The 17,849-nt window shown below is 38.6% G+C and overlaps 1 protein-coding gene across 1 annotated transcript; it reads left to right on the top strand.

The window, feature by feature from the left end:
• Window positions 1-2: 2 nt before the first annotated feature.
• On the top strand, window positions 3-17,180 carry PECR (peroxisomal trans-2-enoyl-CoA reductase). The gene is made up of 8 exons (XM_065841437.2): window positions 3-153; window positions 3,151-3,284; window positions 10,978-11,143; window positions 11,803-11,884; window positions 14,141-14,237; window positions 15,382-15,492; window positions 16,089-16,200; window positions 16,323-17,180. The coding sequence occupies exons 1-8, from the start codon at window positions 42-44 to the stop codon at window positions 16,409-16,411; spliced, it is 903 nt and encodes a 300-aa protein (XP_065697509.1). The 5' UTR covers window positions 3-41; the 3' UTR covers window positions 16,412-17,180.
• The last annotated feature ends 669 nt before the right edge of the window (window positions 17,181-17,849 follow it).

The following is a 17,849-nucleotide window of genomic DNA, read 5'->3' as shown; positions in this document are numbered from 1 at the left end:
CGCTGTGCGAGCCGCGGGGTGTGTGTGTGTGTGTGGGGAAGATGGCGGCGCGCGGGCTGCTGGCGCCGGGGCTGTTCCGCGGGCGGGTGGCCATCGTCACCGGCGGTGGCACCGGCATCGGCAAGGCCATCGCCGCCGACTTGCTGGCGCTAGGTGGGCGGGGGATGGGGCTCCGCAGCAGGGTGGGTGAGGGGAAGGCGGGGGATGGGGTCGGGGAGCTCCCGGACAGTGGGGCTGTGAGGGCTTTGTGGGTGGGACGTTGTGACAGGAGTCGGTGAATAGCGATGGGGACGAGGTGGGGTTGATGTGGGGCTGTGTCGTTTGACCCGCTGGCACTTAAAAGATGCGGCACTTAAATTACAGTGGTCAAAGTGAAGTTATACTGAATCCAGACCCTTTCTCTTGTATTCCCTCTTGAGTGGGTTTTCACCTTGTTTAGGCGGAGGATTTATCTGGTTGTTGAGCTAAGTCTTGCAGAGCAGTAAGATTTTGAACTGTTGTCCACACAGTAAGCTTGGAGAAATGGTGCTTCTTTCTCAGTACTTGTGACAGGAATGGCCTGAAGTTAAAGTATATCTTCAGTGTGTGCTTTGTGGGCTTTCTTTCAGTGCTGATTACAGAGAAATGGTAAAATCTGGAGTGAAAGACAATCTTCAGGTCATCCACCTTGCAACACCTTTTCTGCAGGTTTCCACAGAAGTGCTAGGGATTGTCGGCATCAGAATGCTTTCGGGTCATGTTTATTGTCATTATTGGATGCCCCAGCACTAGCATTGTGGCTCGCAGTGACACGCTGCCCGTGGTTCACGCTGTCAGAACGTGCACCGTGCCATTTCACTGCGTGGTAAAGAGCTTTCTTTGTTAATGGTGTGCTGGGAGACATCTCTGCGCCTCCTGGACTTTGTCACCCCAGCTTTCCACTTGTGCTGTGGAACTGAAGGGAGGGCTGGTTTTGTCACGTTTATATTACTGGGGAACTAAGCATTTTTTTTTAAGGTGTCTTTACATGCACCCTTAAAGAGGTGCTTTTTAAGCATCATCACGCTGTTGGTTGATGATGTTACCCAGTTACCTTAAAATTGTACTTAATTTGATCTGGATTATTTTCTCAAGCAAAATACAAATAACAAAATGTGTGTCCATAACATCTAAATAGAAAACAAGGCTGCAAGTCTCTACAAAGCATATGTGAGAAAGTGAAGAAAGAGCTATGGCTTAAGTCTGAGTAACCTTCCTCACCTGCAGACTTACTGGCTACTCCTGACAAGAAGATGACCAGTAACTATTTCCATGTGTAGCTTGTGCTTTAGGCTGTGTTGTTTTTGCAGGGAGTACTGGCTGGACAGAGAATGCCTGAGGGAGCAGTGACAGATAATGCACGTTGTTTTTATAACCAGTCTCCTTTGATGCCTTCTGGACAGATTTAAACCTTTCATCTGGAAACTTGTGACCTTTTCCCTCTGACCCTATCAGGAAGTGGTCTGGTCATTCTTTGTGAAGCAAAATAAGTGAAGTAGTGTCAGGTTGTACAGTAGCTTTCAAGTGCTCTTCAGTCAGTTAGAATCTCCATCTCCCCCAGTTAGCATATTTAGCAAAAATACAGTCTCTTACTGGACCTTACTCTATCAACGTGGGTATTAATAATAAGCACTTCAGTTGATAAATATAACGGTGCTACTGTGATTTAGTATTTTGTGTTAATTGGTAATAGTGTGTGCCATTTTATCTACTCTGTGTTAGTCAGGTGGTTGTGTAAGTGACTAGAGTTCTTAATTTAAAAATCAGGAGACCTCAGAGACTAATATCTACATGTGTTGTTATAAGATGGCCACTGATTAAAGGTGGAGCTCCCATTCCTAGGGATATGTAGTTGCAGCAATTTCTTCTGGAAGAATTCAGCTCCTCTGTTGTTTGTTTTGTTTTTTTTAAATTTTATTTCTAGTTTTATGTATAGTTTCACAAGACAGTATGAGCCAAATGAACAGCTTGCTGCTCTTTACTCTCACTAGTTATTTTTAGTTGATTCTGGTGTTTGTTTGATCACATGAGAGGCCAAATTCCACTCAGTAAAATATCAACAAAGAAAAAAAAAGCACCTGGCAAGCTGGTAACATTTTTTTGGCTGGTTGAGAACGTTGAATTGGTTTATGTTAAAGCAGATGAGCACCAGAGCTGGTATGAGGAAGGGATGGCCTCTGCTGGGTGCTCACATTATGGAAGGAGCAAACTGGGAGCAAGACCTCCTTGCCTGCATGGCAGTGGAAGCTAGTCATTTGTTTATCCATAATATGACATTGCATGCCTACTGGATTTGCATTAGGAATTTATTTGGTGTGGTCTGTTTTAGTCTGTGTAGTAGCAAATTGCTGAAGCTTTAAAGCTGTCCTGAGTCTGCTGGTGTGACAGAAGAGGCTAGACTAGTCGTAGTGTCAGTGTTTGCCATTAATTTGGCACCTGCCTTGTTTTTCTCTGTAGAACAAGTCCTTCTGCCTCTAGATGCTGAAAAAAAACCAGAAAATTTGAGCTGTTGCCTATTTTTTTCCTCTCCTTTCTGAGCAAGGGTTTTGCAGCGTGTGGCGGTGCCACAGAGAAGCCTCTGTTCTGCTGTCTGTAGTCTGTAGATAAGAATTAATCTCATGAGGCTATCATCCTTTCCTTCAGCCTCTGTAGGGTTAAAAAGCAGAGGATTACATTTGCTCACCACTAATCAAAATTACAGCCAGACATACGGTAAGATTATTTTTGTGGTTTTAGGAGCAAGCGGTTTTTTTGTAATCAAGACCTGCTGAAGCATCTTTAAATCACATAATTGATAAATGAGGCAGCTGTGAGCAAAGGCAGCAAAAGTGATGTCTGAAAGCTACTTTGCTGACTCTGCAGCTCACAGGCTATCTTCCCTTCTGCAGGAAGGAGAGGGAACCTCATGGACATTTTTTTGATTGCTTTTTTCTTGGCACAGTGGGATCTTGTTGCTAAAAAGCACCTGACATCAGTCATTTCTTTCTCTTGCAAGAACTTCAATGCTGTATCTTCTAGTCAGTGACTAATAAATGAACATCCTACAAGATATCTCGATGATGTTATTAAAAACCTAGCATAACTGTAATTTTAACCATGTTAGCTGAAGGATGTTTCATTTTGTCTCTACAGGTTGCAGTGTTGTTATTGCCTCTCGTAAATTTGACCGATTAAAAGCTGCTGCAGAAGAACTGAATGCTACATTTTCTTCCATGAGTCCTGCCAAAGTGACTCCTGTACAGTGCAATATCCGCAAAGAAGATGAGGTGAAGACTGGTGATCTTGTTCTGGGGCTTAATGTGTCAAAAGCATATTGTGTATATAAATTCACAGATCTCCAGAGGTCTTTCCTGACCCTCTCAGAAGTGGCTTAGATCTAGATAAAGATGTGCTTTCCAAGAGAAGACCATTTGTTAGCCACCCAAGCAAGAAAACATTTGGAATTGCAAATATTTTTCTGACCATGCATATGTATTTCAGATATTTCTGGGAGAAGCAGGTCTCTGAAACTGGCATATAGTACAGCTGAGCTGGAGCCCATTTAGCGTGGTTCTGTGTCACATTTCTGTGACTGCAGTGAGGGGGCGTTAACGTGTGAAGATGGGGACCTCAGAATAGTTCTTTCAGACAGGGAGTCATAGAATGGAATCTCATCGCTTGTGGCTTGACACGATTGCCCTGCATCGTCAGTTTTGCTTGTGTCAAAGCAAAAAAAAACAACCCACAGATATTTTTAACCATGTTTCAAATTTTGTTTACAATTACAATTTGGTTACAATTACTCATTTACTATCTCAGTTAAGCTTTTTCTTTTGTCTTCATATTACAACAAATGGAAGGTCAAGAGCAAAAGTACTTAATCCAGGTTTTCAGAAATCTGCATTCACCTCCTATTTTTTTAAATCTGTGTAATTAAACATTTAAAAGTCCAGCATCAGGTTGGACTTTGAACCTATTGCAGACAGCTAGAAAGTATTCCAGTAACCACTGATTGCTACATTCTTCTTAACTTCTTAACTTTTCAAATTCTAGCATAACTTGAAGGAATATTAATGACCTTCAGTAGCTATGTAGATTCTGGAAATATCCTAATATACCACCATAAAGCAAGTAAAAAATAAAATTCTTCCCTTATGGAACAGCTCATGCCATAAAATATTTATAGTAATATACTTAGACTTTCTCTCCTGAAGGAGATGAACCCTGGGGCTGTGCAGTATGTCACTTCACCTACCAGTGAATTTTAGATTTGTATATACTATCATCAGCAATGCAACATAATGGGTTATGACAGATGTCAGAGGTCAATTTACAAGATTAAAGCTACAGGAAAGAAAAGAGGTAAAGAGAGAGAGAGGCTTAAGCCTTCTTTCACATCACTGTTCTTGCAGAAAATACTCTGCATGCTTAATAACCTTTTGCAGGTGGATCTTATTTCTGCATCAGTTTAAAAATGATTTAGGGGGAACTACAGTGTTCTGTGGGATGGTAGAAAGCTTGGATGGTGAAATGAGGTAATCTCCATTAAAAAAACTTACCATTCATTCTTTTCCTGTTTATTAAGTGTGGCTAAAGACATGTTGGACCAAACAGTCTTAGATGGCTTTGGAATCTTTCTTGAAGGTGCTTTTAAAGCCGCCTTTGTGGAGCTGTGTGAAGTGTTCAGGCATTGTTCTGTGTTAGTGGAAGCCATGCTGATATATGGAGAAACTTCTGTATTTGGTATTACCCTGTAGTATCATCGTAGAATTGTCTTGTTTTCAAGTTTAGTTTTAAGCTCTGCTCATTTACAGATACACCAAAACTTCCTTAGAACTTTTCATACAATATTGGAGAAGCCTCTATCAGGTGCCTTCTGACAGTGGAAGTTCTCATAAACCATTGTCATTTCACAGCTCTATGTACTGAAGAGAGAGTGCAGAGGAATAAGGTCAATTAAACTCCAGTCTTGAATGTTTCACTTATTGACCCAGTCTCCTAGTTTGACTCACTTCAGTTCTCCAACTGCTCTTGCTTCTTTCTGCTGAAGCCCTATTCAGAAAAAAAACACTATGAAAATTGTGTAAGTCTTTTGTGGAAGTTTTGAATAAGGAATGCAATTTCTGTTGCATGTTAACATAAGAACTTAAGTGTAGCCACTAAAAAATGTTTATCCATTCCAGATGTCCCTCTCCAAGAATAGATATTTTTACTGGTTAGAGAGACCCTGTGATTTTTGGTTTTTAGCTCTTGTTTTTTCTGGCTCTTTCCTCCTCTGTTAGTTCTTTAATGCTGAGATTCTCAAAGATTGCTAAATTCTGTCCAATTTTTACTTAATTTCTAGAATTACTAGTGGACTAGAAATGTGTCTTATAGTAATTTTCAGCTTTTAGATTTGTGTTCGGCATAGTACTTCCTTACACTTAGGTGTTTAGTGTTTGTAAGTTGAAGCTAAACTCTAACAATCAGTAACTTATACTGCTAAAAACTGTCGAAACTTAGAACTGAGGGATATGGCAGATTTTCCACAACCCGCTGCTCACAATTCTTATTTATTGTATTTTCTAAGAGCAGCAATGGTGAATAGTTTATTTTAGTTTGCATTTGATTGTCTTGCAGACACTAGAGGAAAAGTACCTTTGGGCTTTTACTTCTAGTGAAAGAACATTGTATATCCACTTTCAAAACCTACTCCATTCTTAACCTTAAATTTAGCGCCTGGGACTTTGAGTCTTAGTAACATGGATTAGTAGAAGATGTAGTGAAGAATTTTTCTAGCCTTGGGGCTAAATCTTGAGTAGAGGCAACACAGCAATCTAACTCACTTCAGTATTTTTACAAATACAGGACTAGCTTCTTGTCTACAGTGGAATTTGAGGTGAGAAGGCATTTAGACTTTTGGCTTCCCTCCTGAAAGAAAGAAGACTTGTACAGCTGTGTTGGCTCTGTATGTACTCATGAAGAGCTTTAAAACTCATTGTCTGGTTTCAGCTTAGCGTGACCGAAGAGAAGGTACCTCAGAAATTCGCGGAAGCATGTTGTTGGGTAGAGAGCACAGCCTCTACAAGTATTCCCTGTGAGTCATTACATCCTCTTTCTCAGCTCTTATACCAGGTATGATAGAATGTGTGAAGGAGAAATACCTTATGAATGTTTCAACAAAGGAAAAAACTTGGGAGTTCAAGCCTCCTTAGATGTCAGAACTGATGCATCACAAGCATCAAAGCCCAAAAAGCTTCCCGGAGAACTACATAATTAATTTGTTATATTCTTCTCTTTGATACTGACACCTTTCTAAGAGTAAATTTTTCTCTTAAAGGAAGCCACTGTGATCACCTGTAGCAACGAGCCATCTGTAGCATGCGGTTGTGGTTTTTTTTTCAACCCTCCATTTCCATCAGTGGTTCTGCATTTCACTAAAGGCTCCTATGAATTTTGTCATGGTTTTGATTTTATAATCAGGCAAACTAGAGGGAGGAACTTTGAATAGAGATCTAAGAATGATGAAAGTGCTTTCAAAATTACCAAATGTTTTTTTTTGCCTCCTGTTGCAAGTCGTAAAGTAACTGACCTGCTTTGAAGGTGACACAGCTCATTCCTCTTGTGTGCCCTACTTTGGATTTGTGAAATTCAAGCATTAGAAGATTCATCCCTCATCATGTAGTGCAATATATCTGTTAAGCTCTTTCTGGCCTCAGAAGAATCAAAGAAGGTGCAGTGAATTAATTGCTACAGAGCCTGATGCTGTATATCATGGGAACAGCTTAATGAATTCACATTAAGTCTCTTAAGCTTCATCCTCAGAAGCCTTCTTGCTTTCTAGCAAAGCTTACTTTTTGTTTAATGTGCAAGACGTAATCTTTCTTGACGGAGAATTTTCAGCCATTGCATAACCTGTCAGATTGCTGCTGCTGCTGTTGGCTAGTTTTCCATTGAATGTTTTGTAAAGGATAACAAACCTGTTCAGTTTTTTAAAATGGATGAGTAGAGGGTTCTGGAATGCCGGTAAGATCACCTAAGGTTTCTATGTTTTGTGTTCATGGAACCTTATCCTGAAGCAGTGGTTGTGCACCTGTCCCGTATCTTGTGATCTGGCATGTATGTAGTGATCAATATAGATTCTTTTTGATTATAAAGCTGAAGTGATTTTAATTATTTGGATGTTTTCTAGAACTGCTCACATAATGTGTTGGATATAACAAAAGCAGTTCACTTTGCTCTTGCTGAGATGCAGAGCAGACAGCTGTGTGTGTGTCTTTCCAAACCAAGCTCTTTTTTTGGAAGTTCAAGGATGTAATTAACTAATTCTAGTGCCTCAATGTAATGGTGGCGAGAGTGAAGGAGAAAGACCCCATCCTTTTTCCCGTGTGAAAAGAGCTTTCTGTTGATCTTTGTAGGTGTTGGGAAGGGGAAGCATGTGTTTGTGTGTCTTAAATGTTGAGCTACAGCATTATCTATTGACAGGGAAAGAAAGAGATGAGGAACTTGTAAAGACTTTGTGCTTTATGTGCTGGACAAACATTTCTTTACCTGCCATCTAGATAAGTAGAAGACATATCTAGGTAAGTGAAAGATAAAACCTTGCATGTTTAGTAGGCCACTGCTCTTCTTGCAACCAGCAATTCGGAATTCTGTGCAGTGTCCCCTTTCCATACTTGAGTTCCAGCAACAGTAACTGCTGCTGGAAGCTCAAAGCTAAAACCTATCACTTGGACATCAGACAAACAGGACTTCTCAAGATGGGCTCAATACAGTACTATGTAGCACTTGCCTTATGTCTGAGTTAACTAGTAACTTTTCTTTTCCAATAAACCTTCTAGCTTAGCATAATCTCAGTTGGTTTATAAATACTTAATGCCTGTCTCTGTGAAGCCTATAGTGGAAGAGTGTGGCTTGGTGGGAAGCTGTGGATAAGACATTCCTGTTGTCTTGCTTTAAAATAACACAGCAATAACAAGAAGTAAAAATACCTGTTATCACTGTGCAAGAATGCCTACTAGTTCTAGTCCTCAAATAGCAGATCTAATATGCTGTAGTGGGTAGTTTGTCTGCTGAGTTTTACTCAAGTTCAAGGTGACCTGTGAATGCATGTGGAGAGTTCTCCCTTTTCTCTGTGTCAGCGAGTACTGTCACCTCAGTTATCTGTGAAAGTGTACTACTATATAATACCTTTGAGTTGCAGTCACACATAAAAAATCCTTATTGAAGACCTCCTGTCTTCTGGTTATGTATGAAGGGCCTGAGTTTGTTATTTTCAGTCTTTATCAGAAGACTGTCCTAAACTGCTCGATATGGTTTCTGCAGTTTTGCTTTACTTCCAGAGAGTGTCTTTAGTAGATTTTTTAATGAAGTTCTTTCATGTGAATTGTGAATATTTAGGAACAGAAAGGAATGTTCTTTAGTTTTCACTGCAATTTAAACGTGTTCTACCGCTCCCTCTTTCTCACTCTGCTGGTGACTGCTGTCACCATGTTTACTGTAATTGGGAGAAGCTCTGCAATGATGCTTTCTCAGCAACACAGAAGACGTTGTGAAGATTGCTGCAGTTGCAGCCATCTGAGCTGTCACTGGAGAACCTGCCAGCCTTTGCTGGCTTTTGGAAAGCAGAACTGATATATGTTTGGTTTTGGTTTTATTTTTGGTTTTTTATTACCCTGAGAACATGGCGTGACAAGTAGAAACAACAACAGAGTTTCTTAAGATAAAATGTGTGAACCATTTTGAATTGATGTCATAGCAGTTTTTGTCCACCTGCTGAAAACTTGTTTGTCATGTCTCTTCTCAGTGAATTTTTCTTGTATTACTTTATCTCTGTTTTTTTTTCCCTTTTCTGTGTTTTATTTTGTTTTTCATGAGCCTGAATAGCCTTAGTCTGTTCAAATATTCCTTGTACTGAAACCATATGCCTTCCATAAATGAGCCCATACTTCAGTGACTTATGGGGACCAATATTCAAAGCAAGCTTCTCAGACTGACAGGGAGTAGAGTTTGATATTGCTGAGCAACACATAACTTTTGCTGCCTAATGAGACATAACTTACTCTTCTCTGGTTGTGAGCAAACTTAGAAGTCTTTATGGCAAGGTGGTTCTCGTAAGTCATGGGTTTGGGACTACTGTCACAGATGTTTTGGTTTTTTGGTTTGCTTTTTTTTTCTTTTCCTCAGATCCCACAAGCTGCAATGATTGATGTGAGGAATAAGATGTTATTCGGAACTTAAAGATGGTGATTTATCTATGAAAATTGTTTTCTTAAGGCATCTTTTTCTCAGCAGGCATTAGTTTTTCAATCAGGCTTCAGTCACCATATGCCTATTTAGGTTTTCTTATTCAGCAGGGTGCATCCTTGCTGAATAAGCACTGGAACAGGCTGCCCAGAGAGTTTGTGGAGTCTCCTTCTCTGGAGACATTCAAAACCCGCCTGGACACATTCCTGTGCAATCTGCTATGGGTGAACCTGCTTTAGCAGGTGGGTTGGACTAGGTGATCTCCAGAGGTCCTTTCCAACCCTAACCATTCTGTGATTCTGTGATCCCTACAGGATCCATGCAATTCTGTTAAACCGTCCTGAACTGTTAGCAGCAAAAGCTATAAGGCAGCTATTTATGAGACTGAGGTGGTGACATTCTTGGTGAGATACAGGTCATGCATTGCTTGTTCTTTTATTTCTGATGTTTTCTACTGCTAGCTCATTACAGAGGAAGGTTGATAGATATCCTTCCTCTAGTCAAATCTGTTTCAGCAGCAGCATTGCTCCTGCTGTTTGTTTTTTTGTGTTTTTTTTTTGGTCTGTGTTTTCTTTGACCAAAGATACTAGATTAACTTTTCACATATGCTTGAGTAGGAATAACTGATATATGGTATCTAGTTATGATAGGTAATGTATGTGGGAAAGTCATGTTGCCCCACTTCTCCTGTTTCTTAAGATAAAATTTAGATTATTAAATGGTTGCTATAGAGTTCTTATTGCTGTCTTGTAATTGGAAAAATATAATACATCAGCGTTGGTATCTGTAAAATCTTTGAATGCTTTGGAATACATTCCCTTCCAGAAGTTTTCTCACGTTTAGTTTGAGTGTGTGGCAAAGCTGCTGTGCTTCCAAAACAAGACAATGCAAAAGGCTTTGCTTACAACCTGTAGCTCAGATTAGGTCATTGTTAGAGCTAGGTTTAAATTCTCAAAATCTATTTCCTTCCATATGAACTTAAACTACTCCTATTCTGCACTGACTGGTCTTTGAGTAAGTGAATAAAATGTTTACTGCTATTTGCTGTTAATACCTTCTCAGTGTACCCAAAGTTAAACAGTACCAAACAGTGCTCTTAATCATAAGTATTCATCCTGCCTATAGGCAGAAGGTATCTGCTTAACCAAATATTCACCTTTCATTTGCTGAAGAAGACAACTTGTAGTATTTCCAGCACTTGGTAGAAGTTCATGTTTTATAGGGTAATAAATTGATCTGCTTGATCTGCATGAGAAGATGGGCTGTTGCCAGCTCATATGTCAGAGCTTTAGTGACCATACACAACTTCACAAGATGACTTGTGTTTTCTGTTTAAAATGCTAAGGTATATGGGTCAGATTAAAAAAAACAGTAGCTACCTGATATGGAACTGTTCCAGTATCTGATGTGAAGACGCCCACCCTTGCGAAAAATGTTAGGAGATTCTTAGTAGGTCTTAAGTAGAAGGTTTTGTGTGTGTTTGTCTCTGCAAAACTTCAGCAGCATAGATAGTCTTCTTTCAGTGCTGATATTTTGTGTGGCACCTGCATTATACCAGGAAGATTTCCTAAGTAAACATGGACTCAGCCCAATCCTTCTTGGCTGACTAAGCCTGTCATACCGATCTTCCAGCCCCTCTGAAGGCTGGGGCCTCCTCTTTATGTGTGAAGATGATATGAGAGAGAAAATACTGTCTGAGAATGAAATTTGGTATATAGCTTAATCAGCATACCCCACTAACAAATATTGTTTCAGGTAGAAGCTTTGGTGAAGTTTACACTGAATCTGCATGGGAAGATTGACTTCTTGGTGAATAATGGAGGGGGCCAATTTGCAAGTCCTTCTGAAGCCATCCGTGCAAAAGGCTGGAATGCTGTGATAGACACAAATCTGACAGGCACTTTCTACTGCTGCAAAGCAGGTAAGGACTGAATGTTAAGCTTTTTTTTGTTTGTTTTGTTTTTTTTTTTACAGTGATACCAGAATACAAGACATTTAAAGTTTCCCTACTTTCTTTTTTCACACACTTCTCTGACAGTGGATATTTATTTTAATGAATCTCACCCAAAGTTTTACATTAAACTTCACATTACAGTTGTTCATATATACAAACAAACATTTAGGCAAGTACAATCTTCTGGTTAAGGCCAGGTTTGAGGAGTCAGTTAGTTTGGATACTCAAAGGACTGCAGGAAAACCACTTAACTTCTGTAGCCTGTATTCCCTGTGTGTAACACAGGGAAAGACTTCTCTCCCATCAGGGATGTAAATTTAGAGTTCAATTTAAGTACAATGCATGAGTCTCAGACAGCATTAGGAATGTGGAAATGAAAATAATTTATGTGGAAGCATGAGATCTTGATTTCCACCAAAAGGCTTCTTGACAAACATTGAGCCTTACCCAGACCACACCTGTTTTCTCACCACTGCAGTGATGAGGCTGTGATACAAAGAGCAGATTGATTGTCTAGATCTGTGTAGTGTAATTGAAGTTGAAACTCCAGAATTGGCTTCCAGTTGGCAAGTTCGTTTGTATGCATTTCTCCTGATATTTATAGGATATCTTCCTCCTTCATACAGTGTACAATGCCTGGATGCAGGAACATGGAGGAGTCATTGTCAACATTACTGCTGCTGTGAGAAATGGGCTTCCTGGAATGTCGTAATATATATTTTATTTGATTTTTACATCTTCCTGTATTTTTCCCCTGGAAGTACTAATTGCTCCTAAATACTTTATATTTTATATAGAAATCCAGCATACAGTATAGAAATACAGTAGTTAAGTCAAGGCAGAGCAAGAGTATCCTTTGGCTGTGGGGGGGGGGGCATCTTTTATTACTTCAACAGAGACTACAGGAGTAAATAACATCTCTGGTCTCTGTCAACTTGTTTGTAAGAAACTATGAAGCAAGACTTGCCAGTGAAGCTTCCACTGGAAATGCTGTGATAGTGGGACTAGATGCACTGAAATGCAGCATTTGCTTGTTCTCTCTCCAAGTTTCTAGAGGGTTTACAAACACTTGGCACCTGTTGTTTTCCTCTTCTGCTGTCAGTTTACAGGTCTTGAGGGTGTAGTAATGAGTTACGGGAGTTGGACTGGTAGCAAGGGAGTAGGAGGAACATTTCTAATATGTTACCAGGTTTTGCATTATCATTTGGGTCACATAATGCCTGCCTTTCCCATTTTCCTTTTTACCCTCACTTTGTAGCCATCTTTCTCAGAGAAGTTTCTCTGACACAGAGAATCAGTTCTATTTGCTCTACTCCTTTCTTGACTGGGAAGAAGGCTCATGGGTACAAACATATTACCACATTTGTAGTTCTTTTATAGTGACACAAATGATCACAACTGTCTGCACGTAAATGCAGCATCCTCTCCATATCCATTTGTGTACTATATTTGTTCAAATTTCTTTACCCTCAAAACAGAGGTGAGCAAGAGTCTTCTGATTTGAAACTTTTCCACCAAAAAAATTTCAATGTGTTGAAAGAGAAATAATGTTCAGAAAATTATTTGTTTCAGTTATTTATTTTAAAAGGAAATTTTGAAGTTATCAAAATGCTGCATTTTGACAGTTTCTTAATTGAAAAAAATTGAATTTCTTCTTTGAAACTACTTTGTTAAACTTTGAAAGTGAATTTCTATTGAAGAAAACATGAAAATAGAATTTGAGTAAATGTTACATTACCTGTCTTTGTCCTGATTCAGGGTTGAAAGTTTTCAAAATTTCAAATTTTCAACCAACAACAGGATATTTTCTCACTAGCTTGTTCTTGGCAGTACAAAATAAATTTAGAGATCCACAGGGTGGTGCTGGAACTACAGTTACTTGCTTTTCTCCACTCTGCTTACATTGTGGTGGTAAATAGGCTGAAGCTACATTTGAGAGTTGAACCAAGATATAGAAAACCTAGTTCCGAGTAACAGTGGAAAAAAGTTTCCAAAAAAACTGTTGTGTGTGGATGTAGGTGGATAGACAGAACTACTTTAAAATTAGATTCCTGCTGATTTGATACCTGTTTTGGAAAGAGACTATTGAAAAAGACTTGCGTTTACAAGTGCAGCCACTGCTTATGCCAGAAATCACTGGATACAGTTTTCATAAGTATTAATTTTAAGCATGAAACTAGTCAAGTTTGTGTGTTCATACTGTGTCTGGAGATGATTTATTTCTGGCCTAAACATAAGTCAGGCTTAAGAAACAGAAGTCTGGCCTAAAACCTGAATGAGTCAGGTTTTCTTATGCCTTTCTTAAGTTTTTCTTATTCCTTTTCTGGTATTGGAGAAGCTATTTTATCTGTCTCCTCTCTTTTGCTAGGCTAAAGGAACTAAACTCTATTATTCTTTGAGTCCCACTGCCTGCTCTTCATTACTGCAGTAATTTGGTCTGCGTTTGTTCAAGCTGGTATTCATTTCAGACTAGTTTCCTACAGCAGCAAGGTGTGTGAGATCACTCTGGCTATGGTCATCTCTATCTCCATCTGCCTGTAATAATTTTTGAACAGTGGCTGGTTTGAATCATGTTTGTCAGAAGATCTAAACTATTTTTCAGACCACTGTCCTTTCAAGTGTTGCTTTACCTGTGCAGCCTATGTTTTATAGTGTTACACAGTTTGAACTTTGTCTCCTGGTGTTTTTCATTTCATAAGCCACTTTTGCAATGGAATGTAACTGACCTCATGTCACATTGGGGAAGAGATGATAACTACTGCCAGAAATGACAGGAAATTGTAGCATAGCTTGTTTAAACTGTAAATCTATGGTCAAACTTACAAACTGGAAAATCTCTATCTCAGGTGGTTGGTCCAACCATAGAAAGCTACTCTGACTACCCTAGTGAGGCTGTGGTAGAATTAATATTGGGCACTGTCAGCTGAGGGAACAGATACTTCTTTTGTTTTATTTTCTCAATAGGCACACAGGAGCTGCAAGAGCTGCTGTGAATAACCTAACCAAGACTTTAGCTTTAGAATGGGCCCACAGCGGAGTAAGAATCAACAGCGTTGCTCCTGTAAGTAATGGCAAACAATCTGATTAAACTTAGCCATCATATGTGCTCATGGTTAAAATTTTCAGACCAAAACTTTCAGATTTTAACATCTATAGCCTGTAATTGTGTGTGGATTATTTATGTATTGATTTATAATTCCCTCGTCTGCATTCTTCCGGTCATTTGAAATTATTTTGTACTGTTAGGATGACAAGCCAGAGATGTGGGATAAAGTTGCTTCAGCTTTCTGCTTTGTCTTGGCACTCTTGGTTTATTTGCTAGTATAATGAAGTGAGATAATACCTTGGAGGAGATGGTAACCTGCATTACAAACCCTTGACATAAAACTACCGAATGCTTTATGTCTCAGTAATCATTACATGATTTCTGAGTTCACACAACTTTTTTATTTGAGATTCAGGTATGCTGATGGTTTCCATCTATGTCCACAGAGTTATTTTGAAAATCTCTGTGTCATATACTGTCTTTTACTTTGTCTTCTATGTGTTACGTTAGATTAGTTTTAGGCAGAAAAAGACTGTATTCGGAGCAGAACTTCTCTCAAAGAAACTGAATGTAAAAATGTGTGTTCTGATTTTTTTCTTATAAAATGTATGCAGACAGGAAACCACTATGCAGGTCAGCTAAAATATGCCTGCCACATTTCTGAGGAAGTAGGTAGTGTGTGGCAGTTGTTTTAAATAACTGTATGGAAAGACCTGCTGTATTTTCTAGTGCATGGTGCTGCAGATACAGAGGTTATATAGAAGCCCTCCCATTGACATTAGAGATTATACAAGAAAGTATTGAGAACTTGTTCTTGGGCCTTGGTGATTTTCTTCTGCAAGCTAATATGAAATGCTTACAATTTCAAAATGGTCTTTGAGTTTCTTCTTTGTACTCTTCACTTGATAGTCATTGAAGTGACAGTGGAGAATTGGAATAATCTGAATTATTGTGCTTGAACAGAGATGTGGCTAGCGGCCAAATTACCTTCTTGTATAAATGATACTATTCCATTAAATATAAAAACTTGCATTCAAGTGCTGTTTAGATAGTTTAATCCCATAGAGAATCCCAGTAATTACAACTTCATAATTTTACAATGAACACAGTTTAAACATATACAAGAGAACTGAATTTCCACTATGCTGTTTTAAAATAGGGAATAGTATTTTCAGAAACTGCTGTTGCAAACTATGGAGAAGAAGGTACAATGATGTGGTTAAGGAGCATACCAAAAGTTCCTGCCAAGAGATCAGCGGTTCCTGAGGAGGTAATGTATTTCAGAACATTTGTGACACTTCTCTTTCTCTGTTTTGAAGCTACTTCATTATATTGAGAACAACAACAAGAAAGAAAGACTTAATTTTGCACTGTGATTGAATATTAAAAAAGAAAAAAGCTTGTAGTAACATATAGTAGTGCCAAGTGGGAAACTTAACCAGTAGTCACTGTGACACGAAAAATTTAACTTAGATGCCTCTTACAGCTGAAGTGTTTCATAGTAGACATTAGTTCTGATCAGGTTGACTTCCAGCAGGGAGGACTGAAAGAATTAATGTGAAAAAAAATAAAAGTGTATCTTAAAAGTGCTTAGCTCTCTTCAACTGAGAATGTGCATCTTTGATAAACTGGTCAACTTTTCGGTTTGATTTTCAGCATCTGATGCTGATCTTTGAGAGCTTACTGGTTTTTATCTGTTACATGCTTGATGTTTGTGGCTGGAAAGATGGCTTTAAGACTGTTATGGTTTTCATTACTGAGTAGAAAGTGTTGCTATGTCTTGCCTGTAAAAGTTTTTACAAGTGTCTTTGACATGAACAATTCCCAGCAGCTTAAGAGAGATTAAAATTGTCATTCTTTTGTTAGATCTCTCCTGCAGTGTGTTTCCTGCTGTCTCCAGCTGCTTCTTACATAACTGGGATAACCATGGTTGTGGATGGTGGCAAAAGTTTATATAGCTGTATCCTAGAAATACCTGGTAAGAAATGGGCTCCAAAATAATGTCCTTCCAGTGGCTGAAGGTGGGCAATGGGAGGACACAAAAGTAAACTGCTTAGTTTCTCAATCAGCTAAGTATGTTACTTTATTTGCTTTCCTCAGATCACGACAGATGGACCCCACCACCAGAAGGAAAAAATTCTGAAATGCTTAAACAGCTGCTTTCTGGCAAGTTCAAGGCAAAGCTGTAAAAGAATGAAATTTCATCTTATTCCTGTTTGCACACTTGCTGATAATCTTGTGTTGTGATTTGGGTTTACTGTTCTCAGTAATATAATTTTTTTTTTGCTCAAATATAACTACATTGAGTGTCTGGATTTTTGTTGGTTTATATTTAAAACTTCAAAGGCTATCCATAGTACATCTCTGAAAACACTTGCTGCCCTGAAAACATCCAGTCTCTTCAGAAGGGAAGATGTAAAAGATAAATTCTCCATCTGCACAAGCACGGAGTAATGAAGAATCTCAGTCAGAAGTGAACTTTAAAAATACTTATTTTGAAGTGAAAGGGGTAGAGAGGGAATGTTTCAGAATCCATCTGTTCTGTATGAATTTTGAGATAAGGTAATTTTAGATCTTCCTGTCCATACCATGTTGTCTTACAATGGTAACACAATTTTGTTCATCAGTGTCTCTAAAATAGGTGTGATTCTTGTGATCAATGCAGAGATTCCATTTAAGAAACAGAAATCTTGCAATGTATTCCTTTGAGAGGCTGTATTTGTCATTACTCAGTTTTTAAATTGACTATAAGGAAATACTCCCATGTCAGATAACTTTAATCAACGTTTAAAAAAATAAGTGATTTGTTCTAATAACTGAAGTTTGTGGAATCAAGTTGCTGCTATAGAAGCAACCATTTTAGTACTTCATTTAGTACTTGATTGTAAGAGTCTTTGCCAGTTTGTTCTCTGCAAAGATATTTGACTTTTGTGTCTTTCATTAAAATATGAGAATTTACATAGGTACATGAAGATCGCTTTTTCATGGAAATCTGAATGGCAGTTTTGTGGGGAAAAAGGGGTCTGAACCAAAGTGCGTTCTCCTCCTGATATATCCTTTTTCCTTAGAAACTGGGTGGTCATTTATGTCTTTGTGAGAAATTTGTACAGAGGTAAAAATCAGCTTTTTTCAAACCTGTTGTGCAAGATATATATTGATTATTGCAAATATTAGTTCAGGGTACACAGCAAGAGAATTCCTGGAAGAAAATGCACCTGTTAGGTGACTAACTCTAGAAGCCTAGCCCACTGCATTTAAGTGAAATTGCTTAGTTTGTTAAGAGGTTATTTCTACATTCTTAACATCTTTCTGTGGAAGAAAGTTGAACAGGCTTGAGACTTGCAGAATTTACTTTCTTTTCATGTTTGACTGTGAGCTTCTATGAAATGTATGGACTGTAGATTTGATGCAAAATGCAAGTGATTTGATAAAACTAAGTTACTTTTATGATATCCCTGAGGTGTTCTCTACAGCATAAACTTGGTAATGATTATTTTATATTGTTGCGAATTTCCTCTTTGCTGGAGTCTGAATATTCATAAAGAGGGGAAGTTTATGCATAAAGGTGGTGAAATGCCTCACTCATCTCATTGAAATGGAATATGAGAAAGGTGAGTGTTTTCCTGT

Source organism: Patagioenas fasciata, chromosome 7, assembly GCF_037038585.1.
Source record: "Patagioenas fasciata isolate bPatFas1 chromosome 7, bPatFas1.hap1, whole genome shotgun sequence".
Taxonomy (NCBI): Eukaryota; Metazoa; Chordata; class Aves; order Columbiformes; family Columbidae; genus Patagioenas; species Patagioenas fasciata.
The sequence above is the reverse complement of the archived record's forward strand: the minus strand, read 5'-3'. Positions and strand labels throughout refer to the sequence as shown.